The sequence below is a fragment of the Bradysia coprophila genome, unplaced genomic scaffold (assembly GCF_014529535.1).
Source record: "Bradysia coprophila strain Holo2 unplaced genomic scaffold, BU_Bcop_v1 contig_358, whole genome shotgun sequence".
In the NCBI taxonomy this organism is placed as follows: Eukaryota; Metazoa; Arthropoda; class Insecta; order Diptera; family Sciaridae; genus Bradysia; species Bradysia coprophila.
Window position 1 is genome coordinate 2,362,531 of NW_023503616.1, and position 24,568 is coordinate 2,387,098.

Consider the following 24,568-nt stretch of genomic DNA (forward strand, 5'->3'; position numbering starts at 1 on the left):
ACAGCCTATTTTCAAGAAAACATTTTCTTCAGGAAATTGGAGGAAATTCACAAGAAAATAGGTTCTGCTTCTGCTACCTTAGTTAAGAAAACACCTAGGTGAAGAATGGTAAAAATCGGTAAAAATCCATCCAATTTGATAGGTCTACTTAGTCATTAGTAGTAAAGTATAAGAATTGTTCAATATCGAATTTACAAATTTATATAAAATGTAGAGCCGCGATGAGAAATTGGTCATTTCCTCAATCAATGTCGCAACTTTCGTTATCTAACCGCTACAAGGCACTGTCTATTCTTTTAATGATACTTCGAACAACGAAGTGCCAAAAATATTCATGACACATTGTCCAGTTTCACCAATCATTCTTGAAGTGCGTTGCTATGACAAAAAAAATTTAAGAAATCAACGGCGCCAAAAACCAGAAACTGAATTATTGTGAATGTTGCGAAAAGATATCCCGTAATGTCAAAAAATCTACTTCGCCATTATTGAAAAACACGTACTCTGAAAACAATCATTCCTACGAAATGGTAAGTCTTTCATCCGTATTTATTACAAAAAAAAATTGTCTTCTAGCTCAAATATAAACTCAAACCAATACAAATTTCTTTGCAGGCAAATTATACCGAGGATCAATTGGCCGGTAAGTTCCCAAGTTCCTGATTCGAGTTTATATCCGTGAATAATCCGTATGATTTGATTGTGTTTTTTTCGAGGTGATGTCAATGTTTTCTAAAGAATGTACGGTATAATGTTCTACAGGCGTTATCCAAAAACGAGTATGACAAGAAGATAAACAAGACAATTTCTAACCATTACTCGGGTGATATCAGTTTTGGGTGTGTTTCATTTCAGTTGTCGATCATTGATAAAATTTCGTTTATTACCTTTGTTCTCTCGTTTTCGAATCGACGAATTCCAGAGCGGTGACGACTCATTTCATTAAAATGTCATTTAATTATACAAATCTTTCGAGGAATATGAGTCACTCGTCCAACCGCAGAATAAAGAAGAAAAAAAAAGTTTTATGTGGATGTTTGGCAGAATTTTTCTGTTTGTTTTAATAATACCAATTGAACGTTGCGAAACATGTGCTTGCTCTAAATTATATATATCACTCGTTCAAATATCAAATTCAACTGAATTGATCAGTTCGTTGATGGCAATTGTGCCGAGAGCGGATGGCTTAAAAATTACAATTATTTTATGTTTAATTTGTGGTATTTTACTACCATATGGTTTGGACCTTGTTCCACCATATATATAAATAATCATTGAAGAAACTATACAAACGGGCTGCATATATGCGTCCAATACATTAACAACCAACATTCCATATAAGGAAACAATTCTTTCCATTACAAAAAACACTCAGTCCAATGTGAATTTAAATGAACAACAACAATATGTTAAGAAAAAGCGGTAGAGTTAACATTTGGGCAATGGGTAATAATTCACTTTTTTTAGTTATTCACTGTGTTGTGTCGTGTACCGATATCACATGAGATACTGTTCTTCAGACGACAGTAGTTATACGAGTATATCGAATTGATTGAATTGAGTGAGCTTCAATCATTATGTTGATCGTTTTATATTCATTAATAAACACAAACAGCATTTAATCATTAAGACTGTTGGGTCTTATGTTTAAAGGAAAGAAACCTGGTACGGAATGTACCTGCAGAATCTCCGACTCCGACTCTCACTTTCTTAAATGAGAGAACACTTTCCAGAGCTCATTGCTTCATGTTGTCGTTGTCAATAACACATGATTGGTTACACATAATGTAGGCCAAAGAATATTTTACCACTTCTAATACACAAACGTATAACTACACTGGCAAACAAAGATATTATTTAACTATTACTAATTGGCTTATCCGTCTGGATTATGTGCAATTAATTCATCGGCTTATCGGCTAACTATTAACCTTTAACCTTAACAACGATGATGAAAATAAGCGATGGGCTTTAACAAATGAAGTAAAAGATCTCGTATCAAACACAGTGGAATACTTAAAGGAAATAACAGATTTAACAAATAAATCACACGTTTCTTAAGGGTTAATAGGGTGGATGTACCCATTCTCGGATGATTAGTAACATTCTCAACTTTGTTTATTTTTATTATTAATAATAGTTTGTAATAATATGAAGCTCCTGGTTTCTGCAAATGACGGATTTACCAAAGATAAATGTTATCTAGTGTTTCAACAAGCTTATGTTTGTGCAAGCTTATGAAACTTTTTGTTTTTTTTTTTCGTATAGTCCGACGACTTACACTTCTTCGAGGATGGGTACATCCACCCTATAGAACCGCAAGACTGCAAGTGTGTCTTACAACCCGGTCATTGGCCCTTCAGATATATCCTCTGTATACGAGACACTGCGATGAGAAATTGTTTCAATTCTTAGTTCAGCAAAAAAAGTGTTTGTCCAACAAGAGAAATTTTTTGGGTCCGTTCATTCCCCAGACAAATTCAGTGTATGGAATATTCGATTCGATATATCCCCTACTCTAAGTTTATTTCAGCTTTTAAATTCAATTACAAATCCAATTTAGCCCATGTTTGTCAATAATACATTGCGAATGCCATAAAAAAACGAAACAAGTAAATCAATTTCTATACCTTAAATGGCGTTGATGTGGCTGGTTGAGTTTTTATATACCCGACCAGACTTTATTTTTTTGTAAATAATAACGCAAGTTTGAGAGATTATATGGTCTATGTGACGAATTGGAATTTTAATGGAACCGTAACAGCGTTAAATGGATGTAGCAGGAATACATGCTTATCTTCCACTGAGTCATAGATGTTACAAGGTTCTCTACTAAAAATTTCGTTTTTATCATTGAGAGTCAGTATATAGGTTGAACTTTCCACAATTTATCAGAAGTAGTATTGCGGTCACTTCAGATCGTGTTGACGCTGATTGTAATTTTAACCATTGTGAAGTTATTTTTTAATCGTTACAGAGTCTTGCGTTTATTGCAAACAATAATTATGCACTCTCATATATGTATTTTGCTCGTAAAAATGTACACGATCCGATTTTCTGCTGAACATTCACAAACATTTTAATTTCTGCAATGTTCGGTTAAACATCTCGGTCATTCTGTGCTATTTTCATTTAACAACAAAACTCTTGCCAAAGTGCACATAATAAAATTTCGTACCATACTGTTGTGCAGTTAAACAATTTAACCCGTTGAATTTCATTCGGCTGTTAACAAACCACTTTCGGACTATACGGCTACTGTTCCGTCTCTGACTTGAGTTTATTTTTAATTTTGATATTTTAAAAAGTGTGAATGTCCTGTCGTTTTGATTGACTGTTAAGAAAGACACCTACCAAGAATATGCATATGTACGATCCTCCCAATAAAAATACATTCAATTCGGTGGAAGGTATACAATTGATTCAACGTATTAGTACCCCTTGTTCCTTGATTAATTTCCATTTCATTGATCGACTGTGTTTTCCTTAACGTTTCAGAATTCCAAGAAGCATTTAACTTATTCGATAACAAAGGCGATGGCAAAATTCAGCTCAACCAAGTCGGAGAGTGCCTCAGAGCGTTGGGTCAAAATCCAACCGAATCCGATGTGAAGAAGTGCACACATCAATTGAAAGCCGACGAACGCATTTCGTTCGAAGTGTTTTTGCCAATTTATCAGGCTATATCGAAGGCCAGATCGGCAGACTCGGCCGACGATTTCGTTGAAGGTTTACGTCATTTCGACAAAGATGCTAGCGGTTTCATATCGTCGGCTGAACTAAGACATTTGCTGACGACATTGGGCGAGAAACTTAGCGATGATGAAGTTGAGCAATTGTTGGTGAACCAAGAGGATTCGCAAGGAAACGTGAATTACGAGGAATTCGTGCGAATGATAATGAGCGGTTAGACTGCGTGCGGCTGGACTCGAGTGTTATGAAGTTGAAAGTATTAAATTGAAAGTAATTCACATGTCGTATTGGAAATTGTATCTAGATTTACTGTAACTGTTCTTTTGAAGGAAAATCTTTAATTTTTTTTTTATTAATCAAGTGTGAACATGTAATTGTTGCTGTCACACAAGTTGTAACCGGATGATATAAATTCACTAAAATAAAAAAATTGAATTTAAATTTCGATAGTTTATTGGTGAGAAACGCGGCGTTTAATCCTAGTCGCAGTTTTACAGTCAAAAATATAACAAGCGCGAACCTTCTGTGCGTTGTAAATGATGATCAAAAGTCCCATTCAAATGTGCCATCAATGTTCATATCACCAAAGTCGCAAGACAGACCAATGTTTTCATCTGTAAATGGCAGAAATAGAAATCAAACATTTGGACCGGTTGGAAGTAGTAAAATTAGTGGTCCTCTGGTTAAACATCTCTATGAGTCTATGAGTAATACTAAGAGAATCGAAAATTCCAGGCATACTCAGGCTGTACGTACCCTTAATTTTAGTACAGTCCAATGTATCAATGCCCGACGCCAACAATTGTTCGAATAGTGTCATATGTTTGATCTGCTTAAAAAACACATGATTTTGTAATTGCGCCACTGTTGGACGATCGATCGGATGCCGCTGCATGCACATCTCAGCAAAATTATGAAAGTTATCGGAAAACTTTCTCATGCCATAGATCTGTCTGGTTTCGGCAATGCTATCTCCAACGCCCGAATCACCACCGGTCGGTGGCGGGCAAGTGGAGCAATCCAATAGAGCCGGTTGATGTCCGCGTATCTTCTCGACAAGCATAAATGTCGTTGCCATATCCGAAAATGGTTCCAAACCGTTGGCCAATTCACAAGTGGCAATTCCCAAGCTATAAATGTCCGATTGTTCGGTATATCCTAACAGATTTTGTTCCAGCACTTCCGGTGCAAGCCAATTTAGACTCTTGACTGATGATGGTGGAAGATTGTGCAAAGTGGCCACCCGTTCACCGTGTGATACCAAGCAGCTGCATTCACGAAAGCCGCACAGTACGGCTTTATTTCGATTAAGAAGTATGTGGCTGGCACGGATTGATCGGTGAATGAAACCTTTCTTGTGAAGGTAGTCAAGGCCAAGAAGAACGTCTCTTAGAATGAGGCAAACTATGTGTTCGGGAAAACCTAAAAAAATGTTCTCATAACAACCGATTCGAAGATTCGAATACAACGAGCAAAGACGTATGAGGCGGTCTCAAGTCTTACTCACCTGTGGTAAATAAGTTATTCATTGCATCTCTGCAGCTACAAAAGCACATCAACGGAGCCACCACGAAAACTTCGAAACTATTTACGAATGTTGAGTGAAACGATAAAATGTTTGGATGGCACAGTTGTCGCATAGTTAGTATTTCATCCTAAGTTTGAGGTGTTTAATCAGATTTGTAATTTTTCGATGTTGACGTAGGTTTTAGACTTACTCGTATGAGACTGTTTTCTTCTAATTTTGCCCGATCCATTTTAAACTTTTTGATTGTAATGAATTCATTTGACGGTCTGTGCTTGGCCAAATAAACAGTTCCAATGCCATTACAGCAGACAGCCAATTCAGATTTGAGGACATATTCACTAGGATCCGAGCCGAACATCTCAATTAAGTCACAAAATCTTTTTGTTGTTGTTGTGCTTGCCGTACGAAGCTAAAGCTAATAAAGTTTTGCAGACATTTTGAGATTTAATACGCTGTCTCGGGAAGCAATTGAACGTGATGATAAGAAAAAAAAAACTCAAATCTGCTATAAAAAATTGGTTAGAAGTGGTTTTTCCTAACCAGACAAAGTAATGAAAAATAATTAGAAAATCAAAACACAGCTGTCAAAGTCACACACACGCACACAAGAGTGTTGCAGATGTTGTTTTGATCTCTCTTAAAATTAAATTTCCCATAAACATTTTTGGATTCATTGTGAATGCATTCCACCTACCTTTTTACAGCGGCGACAAATCAACGACGACCTCTGGCGAAAGTGGTTTCAAATAGAATTGTGTCGGTTAATAATAATTACGAAGAAAAGGAAATATTTTTTTAAACTAAGACGAAAGATTAACGTATCCATTATCTGTTAATTAGCCCTGTTCTTCTGATGACATTCAAATTGATTAACTTACATGTTTCATAGATAGTTCATTAGATAGTATGAGCGGAAGCATAGTAAAACAAATAGTAAAAAAATCGACCGATGACGATTTTCCTAAACTTTCACAAGAATCATAAGAACAACTATCGAATCTGTTACTTCTTTTGTTGTAATTATCTTCAACAGATTGATAGAAAATTTTCAACCTCATTATTTTACAGAGCTCAACACTAAATTCCATAAGGTTACTGTACTTTGACTTAACTAATCGAGCTGGTCCCACTAATCCATGTGTACACTAAATTCTATTACACCCCCAATTATGTGACATGTCCATGATTGCATCATATTATGCAACTTGTCATCCATTTTTACCAAGCCATTTCGCTACTTTGTACAATGAGTCACAATCTGGGTTAGAGAGTCGTAGACAAAGGACCTATACGTTTTATCAAATTAAATTATTTTCGAAAATATTGAACAATTAATTAGTTTTTCCATAAGAAATCGTTCTTCGTCTTAATCGAACATGTGTAAGTTATTGATAAATCCTGAAAATTGATTGAATTTTGAGATAAACTCTACATTTAAAAAATCGGAGGAGAAAGCAAAGTTTTTGTGTTTTTTCAGCCTAACGAATGTGAAAAACTCGTTGCTGATATTCCTTTTTTAAATCTAGCTTCCGGAGACCATTGGGAAACAATGAAGGCGTACAAGGAAATGGACCGACAGGATCGGGAAGCGGCACGTACGGGCACTACTCCGGAATATGTTCGTACTGGCGTTGTGAGCACGGGTTCAAGTGGTTCTAACAATTCGAATACTCAGTCAAACAATTCCAATACCAATTCCAATTCGCAATCATCGAACAGAGCCAATTAGATTACATCTAACGGAAAGAGCGAATCTCTTAATTATTTCCTGTTTTTTCATTTCAGTAATTTTTCGATGTCATTTTTAAGAATACAATTTCTAATATTGTGAAATCAAAACGAATTCGTTTCTTTTTTGGATACATTGCAAAATCAATCCATAAAGTTTTGATAAAGTGAATCTCTCTGATGTATGCGGATTTACAGGCTTGATCTTAGCACAATGATAAGGACCTAGGATGGAATCCGGTATGACCGGGAAAACTTTCAAAATCTACACTTCCAATTGTTTGAGTTAAGCAGTTAAAACCCAATCCGAAATTGTTGCAGTTGCCTGTGGAAAGTGAGTTTTCACGTTGCAGAATGTTCTTTTCTCTCAGTCGTTGTTTCTTTTAAATTTACTGCTGAAATTGGTGAAAATGGATTGTTGCTGGTGGAATTGGCGAACGAATTGCAGAATGGAGGTGAGATTTGGACGGTTTTCTTTCTTTGCTACGCGTTTGGGATGTTTCGAAGTAGCGTTCCATTAACACCCCTCTCTTTCCATCGCAAGATGGCAATTTGTCTATGTAAATTTTGAAAAACTTGTTCAACCGAAAATTTACTGCTGTCTCGGGAAGAACGCAACGGAAACGACTGAAGAAGGCTAGACCACGCTAGTCTGAGACCGCCGTTGTTGTTCGAAGTCGAAACAGTTTTTTTGTCTGTACGTTTGCTTCACGTAATCCATGTGTAAGGGAAGAGCGATAGCTATGTTGGTTGTTGTTTTGTTGGATTTTATTATATTGATGTTTAGAGGCATTTCAGCTGGGGGTATTTTAAGGCATTCCAAACGTCTTTATAAAAGGACGCATTATTTTGAAACTACACAGGATCTTCAATCAACAATAAAATTAAGCAATTTTGTTTCAGTGTCTCGTTACGGCTTTCCAATAAATTAAAGAAAATTTTTGGTTCTTTAATAAACGAGTGAAAGGAGTTAGCCTATAGCCTTGCGCTGTGGGTGAGCTCTACTGTTGCATTTGGTCCGTTGCCAAATCGCAATGCATAAAAAACTGGGCACGGCCCCTATCTAGTCGAAATTAGGACATAATCCAGCGAATACAATCAATTACAAAGCCTTGTGTCCGAACGAGCCAGCCATTCATATCATTCATATCATCTTGAAGAATGACGAATATTTCGAATAATCTATCATAACAGATGTTAAAACGTAAATTTTTCGAAATTGAAGTACTTTATCATTCAGACCTGCGATGACATTTCGCCAATATATCATGTACAAACACAACGAAGGAAGTAAATATTTGCATAAATTTGAAAGAAACCAGGTCTGTTTTCAAGACGTCTTTGTATTGAAAGTGTATAGTACCTGTTTTGCAACTAGAATCAGGCCTTGTAATTTAATGTGAGCAGCTCAATTGTTTTATTTTATTTTATTTTTATGTTTTATTTTATGATCATTGATATTTTTCTACAAGTTTTCACACTATCTACAAAGTAATATTATCAGCATATAAATATACACTGTTTTTGGTAGTGGCGTTAAGAATTTTTGGTGCAAACCAAAGCACTGACAGTGCGTTGTGCAAACTTAATTTGACTCTTTCATTGTCACAACAATTTTGTAATTTGCTTCACTGGATTATTTTAATACTTCTACTGCTGAGACGTGAGCTTAATTAAGTTTCAAGTTATGAACAATTGACACGTAACACGTATGTGGATTCGTGAGCTTCGTAAATCTTTGATCAAAACTATCATTAACGGTAGGTACACATATACCATTAGGTGTCGAATCTGTTACTTGATCTAAGTCCTTAATTACAACAGATTTTCTTTCGCTCTGAAATATAAGACGACGTTGTGCAGACTTCATTATAAAAAAATTTCGTCATCGTCCATAACAGATGATAGTCGTTCATCATAAAAAATTAAAAGTTAATTGTTGAACACCATTAACAATAAGTCAACGGAAACGTCGATAACAATAATAGTTCCCATTATTATACGTTCACGCCGTTTACACGCGCATACAAATTCGAACTTATAGCAATGCAATCGTTTGAATTCACAACATTTTTTCTTATTGCATTTTAGTAATACTAGTTGACGTCGTTAAACTGTTTTGTAACAGTGAAGCATGAATTCAACTACAATCGTCGAAACCAATTATGGACTGGTTAAAGGTGTACTAACAGTATCATTACTAAGCAATGTATTTTATAGTTATCTGGGCATTCCATATGCTAAGCCTCCGACAGATGTGCTTCGCTTTAAGGTAGTCTCTTTAAAATATCGAAGATTTTTTTTGTTAACTTGAATTTCTGTGAAGGATCCTCAGTTGCCGGAACCGTGGTCTGGGGTGTGGAATGCGACTGAAGAATCTGTACCATGCTGGGAACGGGATCTGTTTAGTGGAGAATATCGCGGTAGCGAGGACTGTTTGTATTTGAATGTTTTCACTCACGAAGTAAATTTGCGAATAATTCAACCGTTTGAAACATGGCAATAACAACTACCATTGGTTCGTAGATACGGCCCACATCATTGAAGCCAGTAATAGTTTTCATCTATCCGGGAGCATTTAATTTTGGTTCGGCAAGCTTAAATCTCACTGGACCGGATTATATCATGCAAAAGGATGTGGTGCTAGTTACATTCAATTTTCGTCAAGGCGTCTTCGGTATACTATTGAGTGGTGCTCGTGGTGCTTATGATTTACCATTACTGCCGACTTTGATCATTTCAGGCTATTTACGTGTACTAGACGATTCATTCAATATTAGTGGGAACTTTGGCCTCAAAGATCAATCATTGGCACTTCGTTGGATCAAAGAAAATATCAGAAATTTCGGTGGAGATCCAAGTAACGTACTGTTATTCGGCTTTAGTTCGGGTGCTTGTGCGGTCAACTATCAGATGCTATCGGAATGGTCGAGAGATTTCTTTCACAAAGCGATAATTATGTCTGGATCAGTTCTGAACACTAGGTTAACAAAAATTAGTGCCCTGTCATTGATCGGGGTAATTTAAATCTGCTTCGTATAGATTTGCAGCGCCAGAAAATGAAAACTTTTATGTGGAACGATTGGCTGCAGCAGTCGGTTGGAATATGAGTGGAGGCTTGCAAAGTGCTGTGAACATTCTACTCAACACAAATGCTTCCGATATGATTCGAGCCCACTTTCAGCCCGACTTCCTCCTCCCTGAAGACCTAATGAAGGGAATTCGTTTCCCGTATGGGCCAGTTATCGAAACCAAACATTCAGGTTTCATGCCGATCGATCCGCGTCTACGGGCTCGAAATTCATGGAGTAACAATATTCCTGTGATATTAACTTATACAGCAGACGAAGCCCTGATTTTACGACCAGCAGCAGTTGCTAAAGGTGAAAAGCTATTAAGTACGATAAACTTCGCTAAGTTAGTACCACGAGACGCTGGATGTTCGTATAGTGACAGCGAGCTTGAAGCGTTGGGAGAGAGAATTAAAAATTTCTACTTCGGTGGTGACGATACCAGCCAAGAGAAGATTTTGGATAACTTCGTTCGAATGGAATCCGATCGACTATATGTGCACGGCAAGTGATTCTTAAATTATTTTTTTTGCTTTGCTACGATTAGATCACGCTTCGTTCATTAGGAATGTATCGCCTTGCTCTATCACGTCTACGACATTGCGGTTCACAACAGACTGCTGCCACATATATGTATAGATTTAACGTTGACTCGCCGACTATGAATCTCTTCCGTATTCTAAGATGTGGACAAAATTGCCGTGGAACTGCTCATACTGACGATATGTCATACATTTTCCGTAATTTTCTTGTAAAATCGATCAACGATATTGGCGAGTACGAAATGATAACCGTGTCTAGGATGGTCAATTTAATATACAATTTTGCAATGAAAAACGGTCCAAACTTGGATGAGGACGATGGTCTTTGGCAACCTCTGAATGAACAAACAGCAGAGAATGGAGCGTTTTGCGTGTTGGATATTGCACAAAATTTAACGTTTATTGAGATGCCAGAATTGCAAGCGATGCAACTATGGACCTCATTTTATGCTATTGATCATTTGACATAAAACTTGACATTAAAAGTTCTGCTTTCCTTTCAATTTCTTGATAATTCATATAGTTTTAATTCCAAGACATATTTGAGCCCCTTGATTCTGAGGACTTTCGATGTAATAAAAAACATTCAAAAAATACGCCGTCCAGAGTGCCACCTCTGAACAAGTTTGTGCAATCTATTAGAATGGTAAAAATGTCAAAGGCAACACTGGTGAAGGAGGTAAGATGTCAAGTTTTGCGGACGTTGTAAACAAATAGAACTTACTATGTCGAACAGTTTCGATACACGTCTTAAGCCGAATTTCCGGAATTACGACCGTAACGGCCGCTGCAAAAAAATCTCAAAGCCTTACATTCTCGGATACTTCAGTGTCAATCACAATCGGCAGTTCATTCCGGACCAAACAAACCTCAAATATCTGAAACTACCGCCTAGTGATCACCCGATACATTTCGATTTGAATGAAGGCTACCACTCATATCAGCATAAACCCGCTCATGCCTTCGAGGATAAATTGAATCATATTCTGCGGTACATTCTATTGAATTTAAAGAAACTGGCAGCGCGAACCGTTAGCCCAGAGCGTACAGACAAATTGCTCAACATTGACATAATTTGCTTTCGTGGGAAGCTTCGAATGCTGATGTGCACTCCGTATGATACCCGAGACGGATGGTCGCTGTTAGCCACAAAATGGAAGGGTAACATTTATTTGTGCGGACATTCGACTGAGGAAGAGATATTGAAGAAGCAAAATGAATCTGAGGAGTTGAAGAAAATTTGCACGTATGGCTTCAAGTTCGAACAGTTTGTTATGAGTGGTGAGTGATGTGCAAACATACAACATACCATCCAGCTTTCAATTTTTGACTTTTCAAATTAGTTTCACCCACAAGTGATCCAGTTACTGACACACCAGTACTCGAAGGTGAAGAATTCTGCTGCATGTTTACTACAAGATTGGAAAGCACTAGCATTCTATACGGTGCCGAAATGGATGGGATAGAAAGCAGTTCCGTTGTGGATCTGTCTGAAACTGACCCGAACGATTTGAAGTTCACAGAATTAAAAGTCCGACTCAAAGTATCAAACCACCGGCAAATAGAGAATTTTAACCGGTTTAAAACAAGAAATTGGTGGTGTCAATCGTACCTGGCAAAAGTCGAGAAGATCGTGGTTGGTGTGAGAACACAAAATGGAATTGTAAATACGCTGGAATCCATGGACGTTGCATCTATCCCACAAAAGTTCGAGGTAATGTAAAGTTGATGGTAAACTCGTAATTATACCCATGCTCTTTCAGTGACTATCTTTCTCTTGATTCGTTTTCCGCTTGTTTTGATTTTTTTTTTCGTTCAATTTTCATAGGGTCTTGTCGTCGGAACTTATACTAACCTTACCGGTGTTCATTTTTTCAGAGATTTTGGTCGGACACCGTTTGCATGGATTTCTTAGACAATTTCTTGTGCATGGTGAAACATGTGATGAAAGGCGTTGATTGTCCGCATACCGTGTACAGATTCGATCATGATCCCAACGCAAGTTACTCCATTCAATGTACCGTACTGAAAGGACCGAACGACTGCACGTTCATTCCCGATTGGTACATAAGTGAAATACAAAAATTCGATAAGCGATAAGCGTTTGTTATAATGAAAAATATTTGGTTTTCACAGAAGAAATAAATTTTTCTACTTTTTGCCAGAAAATTTGTCGAAAATATTGGCCGGTTCTACTGTTAGCCAGACCAACGGACAACAGGATGATCGCGTAGAAGATCATTGTAGCAATCGATTTGTTGTTATAAATCCAATTCATTAACGCATTTTGATGGATTTGTATCGGTTTGTCGGGTAGTTTGGCAAACATCAGTAGATACCGCACACGTACAATGTCATTGTTGGTGATGACGAAGTATTTATCAGGTACATCTTGATTGTTTTTACGCTCATTTTCTCCATCGTTCGGTTGCCGGTCTAGGGAAAAGTGCTCCAGTGAGTGATTTATATTGTTTGACGAACGGCAATCACTCAAATACCTTTAATGTGACACTTCAAATGCTGCGGATGATCAACGAATTCACATAGAGCGATGCAAGACAGTTCATTGCCACACAATGAAGATTTCCATCCTGAACCAATAGGACTGAATGATAGGCTAACATGCATTTCTGACGATAAGTAGATTCCATCACCGAATAACGCAGTCTGAGAACCGAAAAAGAGGTCACATTTGGCTTCGATTTCGATAGTGGAGTCGATGAACTAACCTTGCACAAATGTTGCTGTAAGCCGAAATTCACTATCGAATAGAAACTGTCCACTTTGCTGCCATGAAATGCAAACAGTTTCCTTCGATTCTCGGCATGTTGTTGGAATTTACCTTCCGCTGCACTGTCGGCTTGCGGTACAACTTCGAAGATGTGTGTGGGCACAGATACTGGCGTTATAAATTCAACCTTTTTCAATGTAGCATCGAACTGAAAACCGAAATAATTTTCGTTCAACTAATGGAATTGAACAGGTTAAACGTGAGCGTACCTCATTCTTTGCTACACTCCTTAAAGTGGGAAATGATTTTGAACATACGACCCAATGTACAAGATCGATCACATCGTCGTTGAGGCCGGTTTCCTCGCTTTCTAACAACCTTAGGACCTGAAGAAGGGGCGGCACATTGGATATTGTCAATCTGATGCGTTCAATGTCATACTCCGACTTGTTTTTTGTAGCATATTTCGGTGGATACGGATTAAGTCGCGAATCATGCCGGTAACTTTGCGTAAGAATTATTTGAAATTATTAACAAGCTATGATCGTGTAGTTTAATATTTACCTTTGCGCAGCCGCAACAAAAAGACTCCACTTAATATCACACGCTGCAATATCCTTTTCGAGGGCCAATTTCAAATTAACGATCTGATTTTGAGGATTTTTCGAATCTTCTCTTGTAATTGGTACGTGCAATTGTTCGGTCATAGCTAAAGCGGATAGAAAATAATTAAGTTTTTCTGTGACTTGATTGGGACACGTCATAAATAACCACTTATTACCAATTAGTGTTATTCGGACTAATATTTCTGAAGTACGTTCAGTCAGTTGAACGTCAATATATTTAAATTTCACCTTCTACTTTCTGGGAGATTTTAAAAATTATGTGGAAGTAAAAAACATAAGAATTTTATGTTTATAATAAACAAAACAACTCATCAGCTGACGCATAAAATGTCACTGTAGTCATTGCTGTCATCACACACACACACATGCACTGACACACTCATCCCATGATATCTCTAGTATCTTTACCACAAGAGTGATTGAGCCACTGACCGATATGAGCCTTCAAACTTTTGTTTGAAAAAGAGCGGTTAGTCATCGCTCGCGATAATAAGGACAAAATTTCCGAAATCCATTTTTTGCGTATTTTAAAAGACAAGTGACTTCAAGTGGGGATGGGGGATGGCATTTTCTAATACAAAAAAACATAGAGACGAGAATATCTCCAAGCGTATATGAAAAGAGTAAGTAATTACCAATGAACTTATGGAACAGGTATGGTTTGGTGAAATGTTGGCCAGGAGTCAGAGGTTTTGTAAACGCACTCATTTTTGTAGTAATTCGACAAAAATTATGAGTGTGTTCAAGATAAATCGGACGATTGGACATGCCTATAGTCTCTAAGCTTCGTTGGAATTACTCTTTACGAATTTATTAAGAGTAGTTGAATGTGTGGGAAATGAATTACTAGTTCAAAATAACTTTTCATTTTTTCGATATTATTTGATGTGATTAAAAGGGAATTTTATTTTATTAATATTTCATGGGAAGTTCACTTTTTCCTGTATTCGACCACCAAACTACATAAATACTTAGTACTTGCGAGACAACTTATTCGTTGTCATGATTTTACCATAAATGTTTCAGTAGGGGGGTCCAAAAAATAAAAGTGTCGATGAAGTTGGCGGACCCCTGGGAAAATAAACCTTTATGACCTCCTGATAAAAATTGTCTATGGGGCCGATGCGATCCGAGTTGGTTTATGGGTCGCTCAAGGACGAAATGTGTGAAAAAACACAGAAATTTTCCATACATTTTTTCCATTACTTTGTATGAGAAATTTTTTTTAACGACAATATCAAACTTTTTTGGTCCAGACAACTTAGATTAGATGCAAAAGCAACAAAAATGCGTTGGTTCCACTTTTTGGAATTTTTATATCGTCTGGGCACACCTAACAATATCGATATAGACAAAAATCGACATATAATTTCCAAGTAATACAAAGTCAGGCGAGGTCACTATTTAAATTAAGTGTTAGGTGTCGTTGTAAAGGTAATGACAGTGGCTTTCTAACGAGCCCACACACAATAAGTTTCAAGTTGGTGTCTTGACGTAACAGTCATTTGAAAATTGCCTGAGTTCACGACCCTGACATTTTTGCACCAAAATCGATTTCTATATAGCTTCAAAAAATTGTTTTCGAAAAAATTTCTTTTTGCAATGAAAACTTATGCCATAAGCTCTCGTTAGACATGAATATATCCGATGCACATCCCATAAATGTTTTGGAAGAACCCAAAGACTGGGTGAACAGATTACGAATCTATGACTGACTTGGGAGCTGCGAATGCACTTACAAATCATTAAATCTGTCTCTTTGGATTATTCTGAAGTGAAATAATCCAACTCACCTTAAGAAGTGACCTCAGCATCTGTTAGTTACGTTCAATTTTTCATTAACCCTCATTTTCGTGGTTTTTCACATATTTCGTCATTGCGCGACCCATAAACCAACTCGGATCGCATCGGCCCCATATATATTTTTTATCAGTGGGTCATATAGGTTCGTTTTCCCCGGGGTCCGCCAACTTTCTCGAAACTTTTATTTTCCCATACGATTCTGGACCCCCCTAATGTTTCAGTTGATAATTCTTTTTAAATCATGGGCGAGCATAGAAACATAATCCACGCCATTAGTCGTATACGTCAGAGAGAGCTTCTCCTTTATTACGATCTGTCAGTTTTTCTATTTTGCGATTTAGTATGGAAATGAAAACTAAAATTGAGATATCTTTGCTGTTTTAAGTGGTTTTTCATATGTTTGTGGACGATGAAAACGATGAAAACGAGAGGTGCATTGGATGGTCTTTAATATTCAACAATCAATATTCGAGAAAACCTCGCTGAATAACATGAATATTCCCCAGTCTAATAACATCCACACCAATGAAAGTAGATAAGTAGGTATAGCCAGTCCATACAAGTCGGAGCACATATGGATTTGCATGGCGCTACCTCAAACGAACTCATTTCTAGTGGAAATTTGCACTAGAAATGAGTTCGTTTGAGGTGGCGTATGTGCTCCGGCTAGAACAAATTTGAATGTTTGGCCATACCTATCCATTTACTTTCATTGATCCACACAGCGTCATTTAACTTCCAATACAATTGTATATAGTTACAAATCGTCCAGTCTAATATCGGCCAGTTCAATTTCGACTAGACCAAAAGTATCCACTCATTTTGTAGAATGAAATACATTTTGTATAATAAGGAATATATCACTGAGATCACTGGATATTATTGGACGGGAGGAAAATGGACAGTGGATATTATAAAGCTGGACAGCAGATTTCGCTGTGGATGTTATTCGACTGGGAGATTATATGCGAGCTACCGCTTACCTCATATTTTGAAGTGCAAGATTTTATCACAAACGCTTGGCAGTCTTTTAAACAAACATTAATAAAAGATTTTTAAATACACCAAAATCAATTGAAAACAAAATGTTAGGCCCATGTAATATCTAAAAATTGTTTGAAGACGAATATGCGATAAGCAAAATATGCAAAAGTGCTTTGAGGGACAAAAGTTTCCAGATTTTTTTACAGTGACAAAATTTGTTTGATGCAGATACACTGTCCAGTTTCAGTACTCTAAATATGAAATGTCTTTTTGTGACGGTTTGTGGATAAACTCTGACTCAGCTGTGTGAATGTTAAAATCAATAAGTAAATGATTTTGTATCTAGACATTGAAAATAACTAGTATCCCAATGAATGTATAGGCTGGGTAAATTGTTAATAGTGATTTTCATTTACTGTGCTGAGCATTTAATTTATCGATTCAGTATTCAGCTCGAATTATCTTTATAATATTTATATTTTCCGATGAATAAAAAAGTATCATGCCAACGTAGAGAATATTTTATTTAAAAGAAATAAGTCAAATCGAAAAACTGCTTTTAAGCCCAAACATGCATTTCACATTATGCATCTTCGATTCAATTTTTTTTTTTTTAATACGCAACCAAGCTCATAATTTTCTTCATTTTCGTGTTATACCAAGATTTTTAATCCTATTAAATAAAACATATTTAAAACTTAAAATATGCAAAATGCGATAAATATTATCAACAATAATAAAGGACGAATAGTTTATTGTACAATAAACCGCACCTTTAATATGTTTGAAGACAGGACTCCACTTTACTCACAGCATGATTATCGCGCGCATTTCGTTCAATAGCCTATAAATCATAAAATACATATGTACCTGTCTTCTAGTGGTGTCTCATTATATGAAATACGATCCCGAAAGCCAATGTTATTTGCTTTATGTTCATGTAAATAAATTTCTCCACACGACACGCTAGGAGTAATATTTTAATACGATTATTATTTGTGAGGAATATACTGTGGCCGCATAACTCGCGCATATATGCATACATATATGAATATAGTTACAACGCACCGCGTTATACTTGTTTGATTTTGGTTACTGGGCAATATGTTCTGACCAGAAGTATATCGGATTGTGTTTGATAAAAATTACACAAAGAAACTTTATAACAAGATTTTTGAAATATTTGATTATTGAGTACAGTGAGACACAGGGATAATGCGCGAATATTATGCACAAATGTACGCGGCACTATAAGTGCACTCTGCCTATAAAAAATGTCGTTTTTATGTTTAATATGATTGTAGTATTTATAATGATTTAAATTCAAGTCGATCTAAATTGTATAGAAATGGCTAGCCATTTTGCTATCGACCACACAAAATAAACGAAGAGCTCTGGCCAGTGTTCAATTATAGTCGACAACGACTATAAGAATAAACAATGAGCACTGGAGAGTGTTCTCTTATATAGAAAAATGTATGAAAAAAATATTGAAGTGACAGATCCCTACACAAAGATACACGAATGAAGGAACAGATTTAATGATTTTGTTGCATTACATCTACCGTTTCTGAAAAAAAGTTGATCTTAAGAAAGAATGAAATGAAACGTTCTGGAGAATTATGACCCCTTCATGGGAACAACTTCTTCAAATCTCGATAATCATCATTCGACATCTTTGGATAAACCATAGATGTAGACTACCGTAAACAGTAAACCATATTGAATATTTTCATATTCCCTTGACTGTAAGTCAGGGTCTAACGGCGGAAAATGAGGGTCCGTTACCAAATTTTTTTTAAAAGTTGTAAATGAGTGTCCGTTACCAAAATTTTTTTTTTCTTTGAAAAAATTGGGAATGAGTGTCCGTTACCAAAAAAAAATTTTTTTGAAAAAATTTGGAAATGAGTGTCCGTTACCAAAATTTTTTATAGTTGTAAATGAGTGTCCGTTACCAAAAATTTTTATTTTTGAAAAAGTTGGAAATGAGTCTCCGTTACCAAAAAAAATGAAATAAAGCTCCTTCAGGAAATGCTTGTAAACACTCTACATCGCGTAAATTTGGTATGATTTTTTTGAAATTGGTTTCAATCGAATCGCAATTGAATTCTACGGGCTAAGTTCGTCAATGAGTTCAGCCGACCGAGTAGATACGGATTGGTGGAATGACATATCTGAGTGTAAGGGCAGGACGCTAAATGCTTTTAGACACTCTAGATCGCGTAAATTTAGTCCGATTTTCTTGAAATTTGTTTCAATCGAATCGCAGTGAAGTTCGTAAATGAGCCCGTTTGGCCGAGGAGATGTGGTTTGGTGGGATGACATGTCTGAGTGTTAATCAAACGAATGTTATCAAATTAGAATAAATGTACACCCAAAAAAAAGTTCTACGTTTAAATCGCCCAAAAACGCGATAAGACCAATGGTTTACTTATCCGTACACTATGTACATTTAAAACGTACAGTAAGTGTTATACAGGCTATGACGTTTAATTGTCAATTTGAGATTTGGTCGAAGCTTATTGATGATTCGTAATGGTACAATCATCTGTTTTTTAGTTTTACAAAAGGCTCACAAGCAAAAAAAGAAAAAGAAAAAGAAAAAAACAAAAGCTTTCACTGGATTTGAACCGGGTATCTCTCCCACGCCAGGCTGAGACTTTCCAGCTGAGCTAACAGGCCGTTGAGAGAATCGAAGTGGTGCTTCTTAAGTTTCAGATTCGACGTAGCAAAATGTAAAAAATCGTTGAACTTGTAAATTTTGTAAAAGTTTTTTTTTAATATTTCCAATCTCAACAGGAATATAATTTCAAATTGAAGATGGCAAAATAAAATCTATAAAAAGTAATCGTTGATGTTAATAACTGGCACGATGCTATAGATCATCTTCAAGATACGGTACTTTTACAAGTAACCTTACTTAAGTTTCGTTCATTCATTCATTTGTATGAGATTTTTTAACGTGGTGTCCTTTGTTATCGTGGAGCGGCCTTGAAGATGATCTATGATTTCTTAAAACAATTCATAGCATCGTGTCAGTTATTAACATCAACTGTCAAATGATAGTTTTCTACCAGCAAATTGTTTGTACTTGCCGCACCCTGCGAAACTGAAATTTTCATTTTCGCAGGGGTTCGCAAGTAAAATACCTTACGTAATTGTTTGGAGATTGTTATTTTGCCACGAGGGATTATAACCCTCGCCTTCGGCTCTGGCTACAAAGCTCCCTCTAGGCAAAATAAAAATTTCCAAACAAGGACGTAATGAACTATTCCTACTTTAAGTCTGCAGTCACATTTGAACCTAACTGGTAGTGGTAGAGAAACTAGCTGCAAATTATACTAGTTACTAGTATTTATTAATTTTCATTTATCAACTACCTTGATCGGCCTCTACCTTATATTTCAGATTATTTTGTTAACATTCAACCAATGAAAATTACAGTTTAGTCTAAGAAAATAATATAAAAAAGATATCTAAGCGAAATGAGGTCAAATTGGGTGAAATATATAAATCGAAATAAAATTACAAATTATGTCTTAGAAGACTAGTATGGACTCATTTAATGAAGCTCACATGCAAAGTGATTGATATTCGTTGAAAATTCATCAATTTTATTCATGATTTTGTTGACAATTTTGAATTGAAGGATGTACAATGAAAAGTCCTAGTTTGGTGAGCACCCACGTTTTATGAAAGTGCCCATGCTCTGCCCACCGCCCGCGAATTTTGAAGCCCATGACGCCTATGCCCATGGTACAAAAGTCTCTACTTGAAACATAATGTCATAAATACTTCCCATAAATTACTTATAAATCTATCTTGGAAACCCAAATTATCTAATATCAGTCAAGGGGCCTACCCGCCAAAGGCCGGGACCTAGTAAATAAAAATGTTCATTAAATTGATTGCTCAGCTACCGGCCATTGGTCGGTCTGATCACAAAACAGGCCGTTTTCTCAAGTAGTTCCAAATTGTTCAATAATAACGTTACTGTTTCCGCTCGGGTTCCAAAAAATCACTTTCTCCCCGATACGTAAATAACAATTCTCACCGGTAAGAAATTACAAGGATCTCTAGGGGAAAGAGTAAATAAGTAATATAGTAGTTGGTGGTGAATCAGGTTTCTTTCTGTTTATTCAGTTTTATTGCTCAAAATGAAAGGTAAGCGAAAGATTTCATACAAAAAGCTATGCTTATCGTAAGGTTCTGAAAGACGTGGACTTGAAAGCTTGGCTTCTGACTTATTACACTTGAGGTAATTCGCAATTGCATGATAGACCTGGTAACTTTTAGTTTTTCATTCTACATTGACATTTTTGTTTATTTTGTGATCAAATTAATTATTAAATAACCTTTACCGGTGTCCAATTTTCATCAATCCGAAATGCAAGAAAAATTTGATACAGATGTTAATCCAGTGGACTATTTCATCAATAAAACAAATGATCGTTGGAATTATCGGAGTTATGACCGCAAGAAGCGAAGTTCAATGTCTTTCTATTCATTAATATTCAATCAGCCACAAATGATTGGATATTTCAGTGTGAATGAGTATCGTGAATTTGTTCCCGATGCATCGCAGCTACGATATCTGAAAATGCCTCAATCTCAAAATGTACGGCTTGATCTGAATGACGGATTGAAGGAATTCCGTCCCAAGCCGGAGAGTGTAAAGCGGGAAAAAATGGATTTCTTACTTCGTTTCATTGTCAATAATTTGAATAGATTAAGAGTCAACGAGGGATTTGGTTTCCAAGGCAGATTACTAAGTCCGGACATAATTTGTAGCAGAGGTAGACTTGTGCAGATAATGTGTCCTCAGTACACTACCGATAAAAAATGGTCACTGATTGTGTCGAAATACAAAGGGAATGTTTACATTTGCCAACCGGATGGAGATGACTTTCATACGATTCAGACTGCGTATGGCTTCAAATTCGAACAATATTTGCTGAGCGGTAAGACCGCATTAATTAATGATTCTAAATCTCCTAACATTTACGAATATACTAGAAAACCCGCTAGACGATCCAGTCACCGATGTTCCCGTCATCGAATCCGAAGAATTTTACGGAGTTTTCGAAAGTGGTATTGGCAACATCTCATTGCTATATAATGCTGAAATGGATGGCTTGGATAGTAGTACTGCGGTTGACTTAACCGAAGCAGACTTTAATCGATTAAAATTCGTTGAGCTGAAGACGTGTTTGGGTCCAAGTGAGAGCAGACATTGCAGATGGTGGGCTCACACATTTTTGGCTGGTATTTCCGAAGTCACTGTTGGTTACCGTACTCGAGAAGGAATTGTAACCAGAGTCGAGAATTTACCAATAGATTTTCTGAAAAGCCAAGCAGAGGTGAGAATATCTGCATTTCAATTAGATGATTTGCACTGGAGTGTTTACATACATAGTATATCTGTACCCAGTGCCGGACTGGCCCTATGGGCGTTCGGGCGATTCCCGAAAGGCCTTTTGATTTTTGTATGGATAAATGACAACGAAGGGCTTTTTGAAAAATTTCTTCACACAACGCCCGAAGGGCTTTTTTGAGCCAGTGCGGCACTGTCTGTACCTCCCTGATTGAAATATCGGCTGGAAATAATGTTTCTTCAATGCGATGAAATTAATCGAAATTTAAAAAAAAAACTAAGCTTAAACCAACCACATGGCGTACCGATTGTTCTAAAAAAATATTTTCCCACAGGCCAACTGGTCACCAGCAAAGTGCATCGAGCTGTTAAAAACCTTTCTGAATTTTGTGCTTTGGATCTGCCGGAACGTGGACTCCCCGCATACAGTCTACAAATTCGACTACGATTGTAAGCTCAACAAAACCATTCAATGCACCATATTCCGAGGTAAAAATGAGTACTCCTTTCTACCAGATTGGTACTTGAACGAGACTAGTGCTTAAAGTTGTTGTTAAAGTAAAAGCTAAAATGTTGACACTTTCTATATTTTGGTAATTTTGGTCTATCCGCGTGCCTGAATGCGAAACAATCATTTTAAGTGTTCACTAAAAACGACCTACACTTGCAACTTATCATGTTTTTGTAGTTTCTTAGATGATGTATGGTGAAAAATATTTCAAATCAAACTTTATTTTGAAAAACTCATTTACCGATGATGAATGTTACAGAATAAGAATAAAGAAATAACATTCCAAACGCATATATTTGTTTGTAACTACACGGGACCGGATTCTCATGCTTTGCGATTAAATTTTTCTACGTCACAAATCAGCAGACAATCGGTGAGTAAACACTAGTCAATCCTACAAAACAGAACCAGAAATGATTTCAATCTCAATCTAAATAATCAAACTAACAGTACTACGTACTTTAAAAGTACACTACAAGTTAAGTTAAGTGAGTGAAGTAATAGTACATTACTATACCAGTGAAATAATTTGATATCTCGTATCTATATGAGTAAAAGTACCAGAGGGCTTCAGCCCAAGGTACTTTACTCATCATCACGATGAATAAAAGTATCCGAGGGCTTCATATATGGATACGAGATATCAAATTATTTCACGTGAAAAGTATGGCGTTTTTCTTTACGAGCGAGGGAAAGGATCTTCCACATGGCCACATTACCTCATTAGTAAAGTAAAATATTTTATGTCAAGGGACAGGGAGTTCACAGTAATGTGAAACACTGACACAAAAGAGATACAAAATCTCACCTGTTTCGAATAAATTTGCCACCAGCTGGAAGCTATTGTCTCAAAGTTACAGTGTTCCATACAAAAACACAACTGTGGTAGATAACGAAGACAAAGTTACCCTCACTACAGGTAAAATTTTCAACTCTTTTTTGTCAGTGTCCTAGATGAACCTCAAATTTTGGATCCCAAAATCGGCTTCAAAATTTCTTCACACCTCTTAAGATATCAGTGGAGATCAGCCTTCAAACTTATGGAGAACTTACTTCGAACAAAAGTGGTGTAGCAGATTTAGTTGTTACACAAAGATTCCCTTGCCGTTAAAAAACCGCATTAAAATGCAAGCAACTAAAAATAACAGAAAAAGAGGCTCGAAAAAATAAACAAAATAATAAAATCTCCACATAAATATCCAATTCAGCGCGGGTAAAGGTCAAAGAATCAGATTTATCAATAATATACACTCAGCATGATGATGGTCTTGAACGGTTCAGTTCAACTGTTCAACCATCACATAAGCATAACCAAAGTGAATTGGGATGCCATTCTTCAGAATGTGAAATGTGTAAGATTCGACGAATGAACCTGTGAGCTCATATAGCACATCTTTTACGTTAGATGGATACACAACCATGATAGTTTTTGATATGCATAACGTTTATATACATATTGGATATTGGATCGAAGCCGGTTTCATTTATAATAATCATATTGCGGTGCTTCAATGATCAATATATTCAATAAATTTGAATATAATGTGATGGATAACAAAACATTTTGATGTATGTTTGTGAGGTCTAGCACGGTGTGAAAGACAGTTATGATTTATTGATGTAAATATTTTTGTTGATATTTCAATATGTGGATGTGGAATGATTTGATTGTTGTGAAGTTGATAATAAACCGTTTTGGACTTATTATGCCCATAGTCTATGTTGTACATAATTTTATGATAAGTCACGAATGACTGAGCAGAAATGGGTGAATTATGTTCGTCCATTTATTTTCAACTTCAAATGTAAATGTTTTCATGCCGAAAAATTCCAATGGAAATTGGACTTCTATGTCATTCTGTTATCGCCAACGACGAGGAAAGTAAACGACGAGTTCTGGCTAGTAGTAGTAATTTTCTCACAACAATTGAAGTAGAAGATTTTCATCGAATTGTAGGAAATATTTAGTTCAAATGT

The 24,568-nt window shown here is 36.4% G+C and overlaps 6 protein-coding genes across 9 annotated transcripts; 4 read left to right on the forward strand and 2 right to left on the reverse strand.

Annotated features, from left to right (window-relative positions):
• Positions 1–409: 409 nt before the first annotated feature.
• On the forward strand, positions 410–4,134 carry LOC119081841 (myosin-2 essential light chain). Of its 2 annotated transcripts, XM_037191083.1 has the most exons (3): positions 410–530; positions 616–643; positions 3,499–4,134. In XM_037191083.1, exons 1-3 carry the CDS (start codon positions 528–530, stop codon positions 3,909–3,911), a joined length of 444 nt encoding a protein of 147 aa, XP_037046978.1. In that variant the 5' UTR covers positions 410–527; the 3' UTR covers positions 3,912–4,134. The 2 variants fall into 2 exon arrangements, with proteins under 2 accessions (XP_037046978.1, XP_037046977.1); XM_037191082.1 differs by lacking the exons at positions 410–530; positions 616–643 and adding an exon at positions 2,916–3,410.
• Positions 4,124–5,829, reverse strand: LOC119081792 (putative serine/threonine-protein kinase STE20-like). Its single transcript, XM_037191002.1, has 4 exons — positions 5,412–5,829; positions 5,201–5,348; positions 4,450–5,115; positions 4,124–4,307 (listed from the first exon to the last, which is right to left on the reverse strand). The coding sequence occupies exons 1-4, from the start codon at positions 5,577–5,579 to the stop codon at positions 4,237–4,239; spliced, it is 1,053 nt and encodes a 350-aa protein (XP_037046897.1). The 5' UTR covers positions 5,580–5,829; the 3' UTR covers positions 4,124–4,236.
• A 1,424-nt stretch (positions 5,830–7,253) lies between these two features.
• LOC119081753 (esterase B1-like) lies at positions 7,254–11,088 on the forward strand. Of its 3 annotated transcripts, none has more exons than XM_037190930.1 (7): positions 7,254–7,404; positions 9,041–9,221; positions 9,276–9,413; positions 9,476–9,626; positions 9,693–9,933; positions 9,992–10,524; positions 10,587–11,088. In XM_037190930.1, exons 2-7 carry the CDS (start codon positions 9,084–9,086, stop codon positions 11,030–11,032), a joined length of 1,647 nt encoding a protein of 548 aa, XP_037046825.1. In that variant the 5' UTR covers positions 7,254–7,404; positions 9,041–9,083; the 3' UTR covers positions 11,033–11,088. The 3 variants fall into 3 exon arrangements, with proteins under 3 accessions (XP_037046825.1, XP_037046827.1, XP_037046826.1); XM_037190932.1 differs by lacking the exon at positions 7,254–7,404 and adding an exon at positions 8,332–8,348; XM_037190931.1 differs by lacking the exon at positions 7,254–7,404 and adding an exon at positions 8,525–8,709.
• Positions 11,089–11,234: 146 nt separating this feature from the next.
• LOC119081782 (decapping nuclease DXO homolog) lies at positions 11,235–12,731 on the forward strand. The gene is made up of 3 exons (XM_037190992.1): positions 11,235–11,843; positions 11,906–12,276; positions 12,441–12,731. Exons 1-3 carry the CDS (start codon positions 11,288–11,290, stop codon positions 12,660–12,662), a joined length of 1,149 nt encoding a protein of 382 aa, XP_037046887.1. The 5' UTR covers positions 11,235–11,287; the 3' UTR covers positions 12,663–12,731.
• On the reverse strand, positions 12,648–14,271 carry LOC119081787 (protein mono-ADP-ribosyltransferase PARP16). The gene is made up of 6 exons (XM_037190997.1): positions 14,075–14,271; positions 13,858–14,002; positions 13,563–13,797; positions 13,292–13,501; positions 13,061–13,229; positions 12,648–12,998 (listed from the first exon to the last, which is right to left on the reverse strand). The coding sequence occupies exons 2-6, from the start codon at positions 13,998–14,000 to the stop codon at positions 12,670–12,672; spliced, it is 1,086 nt and encodes a 361-aa protein (XP_037046892.1). The 5' UTR covers positions 14,001–14,002; positions 14,075–14,271; the 3' UTR covers positions 12,648–12,669.
• Positions 14,272–20,882: 6,611 nt separating this feature from the next.
• On the forward strand, positions 20,883–22,882 carry LOC119081783 (decapping nuclease DXO homolog). Its single transcript, XM_037190993.1, has 3 exons — positions 20,883–21,667; positions 21,723–22,066; positions 22,416–22,882. The coding sequence occupies exons 1-3, from the start codon at positions 21,094–21,096 to the stop codon at positions 22,623–22,625; spliced, it is 1,128 nt and encodes a 375-aa protein (XP_037046888.1). The 5' UTR covers positions 20,883–21,093; the 3' UTR covers positions 22,626–22,882.
• Positions 22,883–24,568: the final 1,686 nt, after the last annotated feature.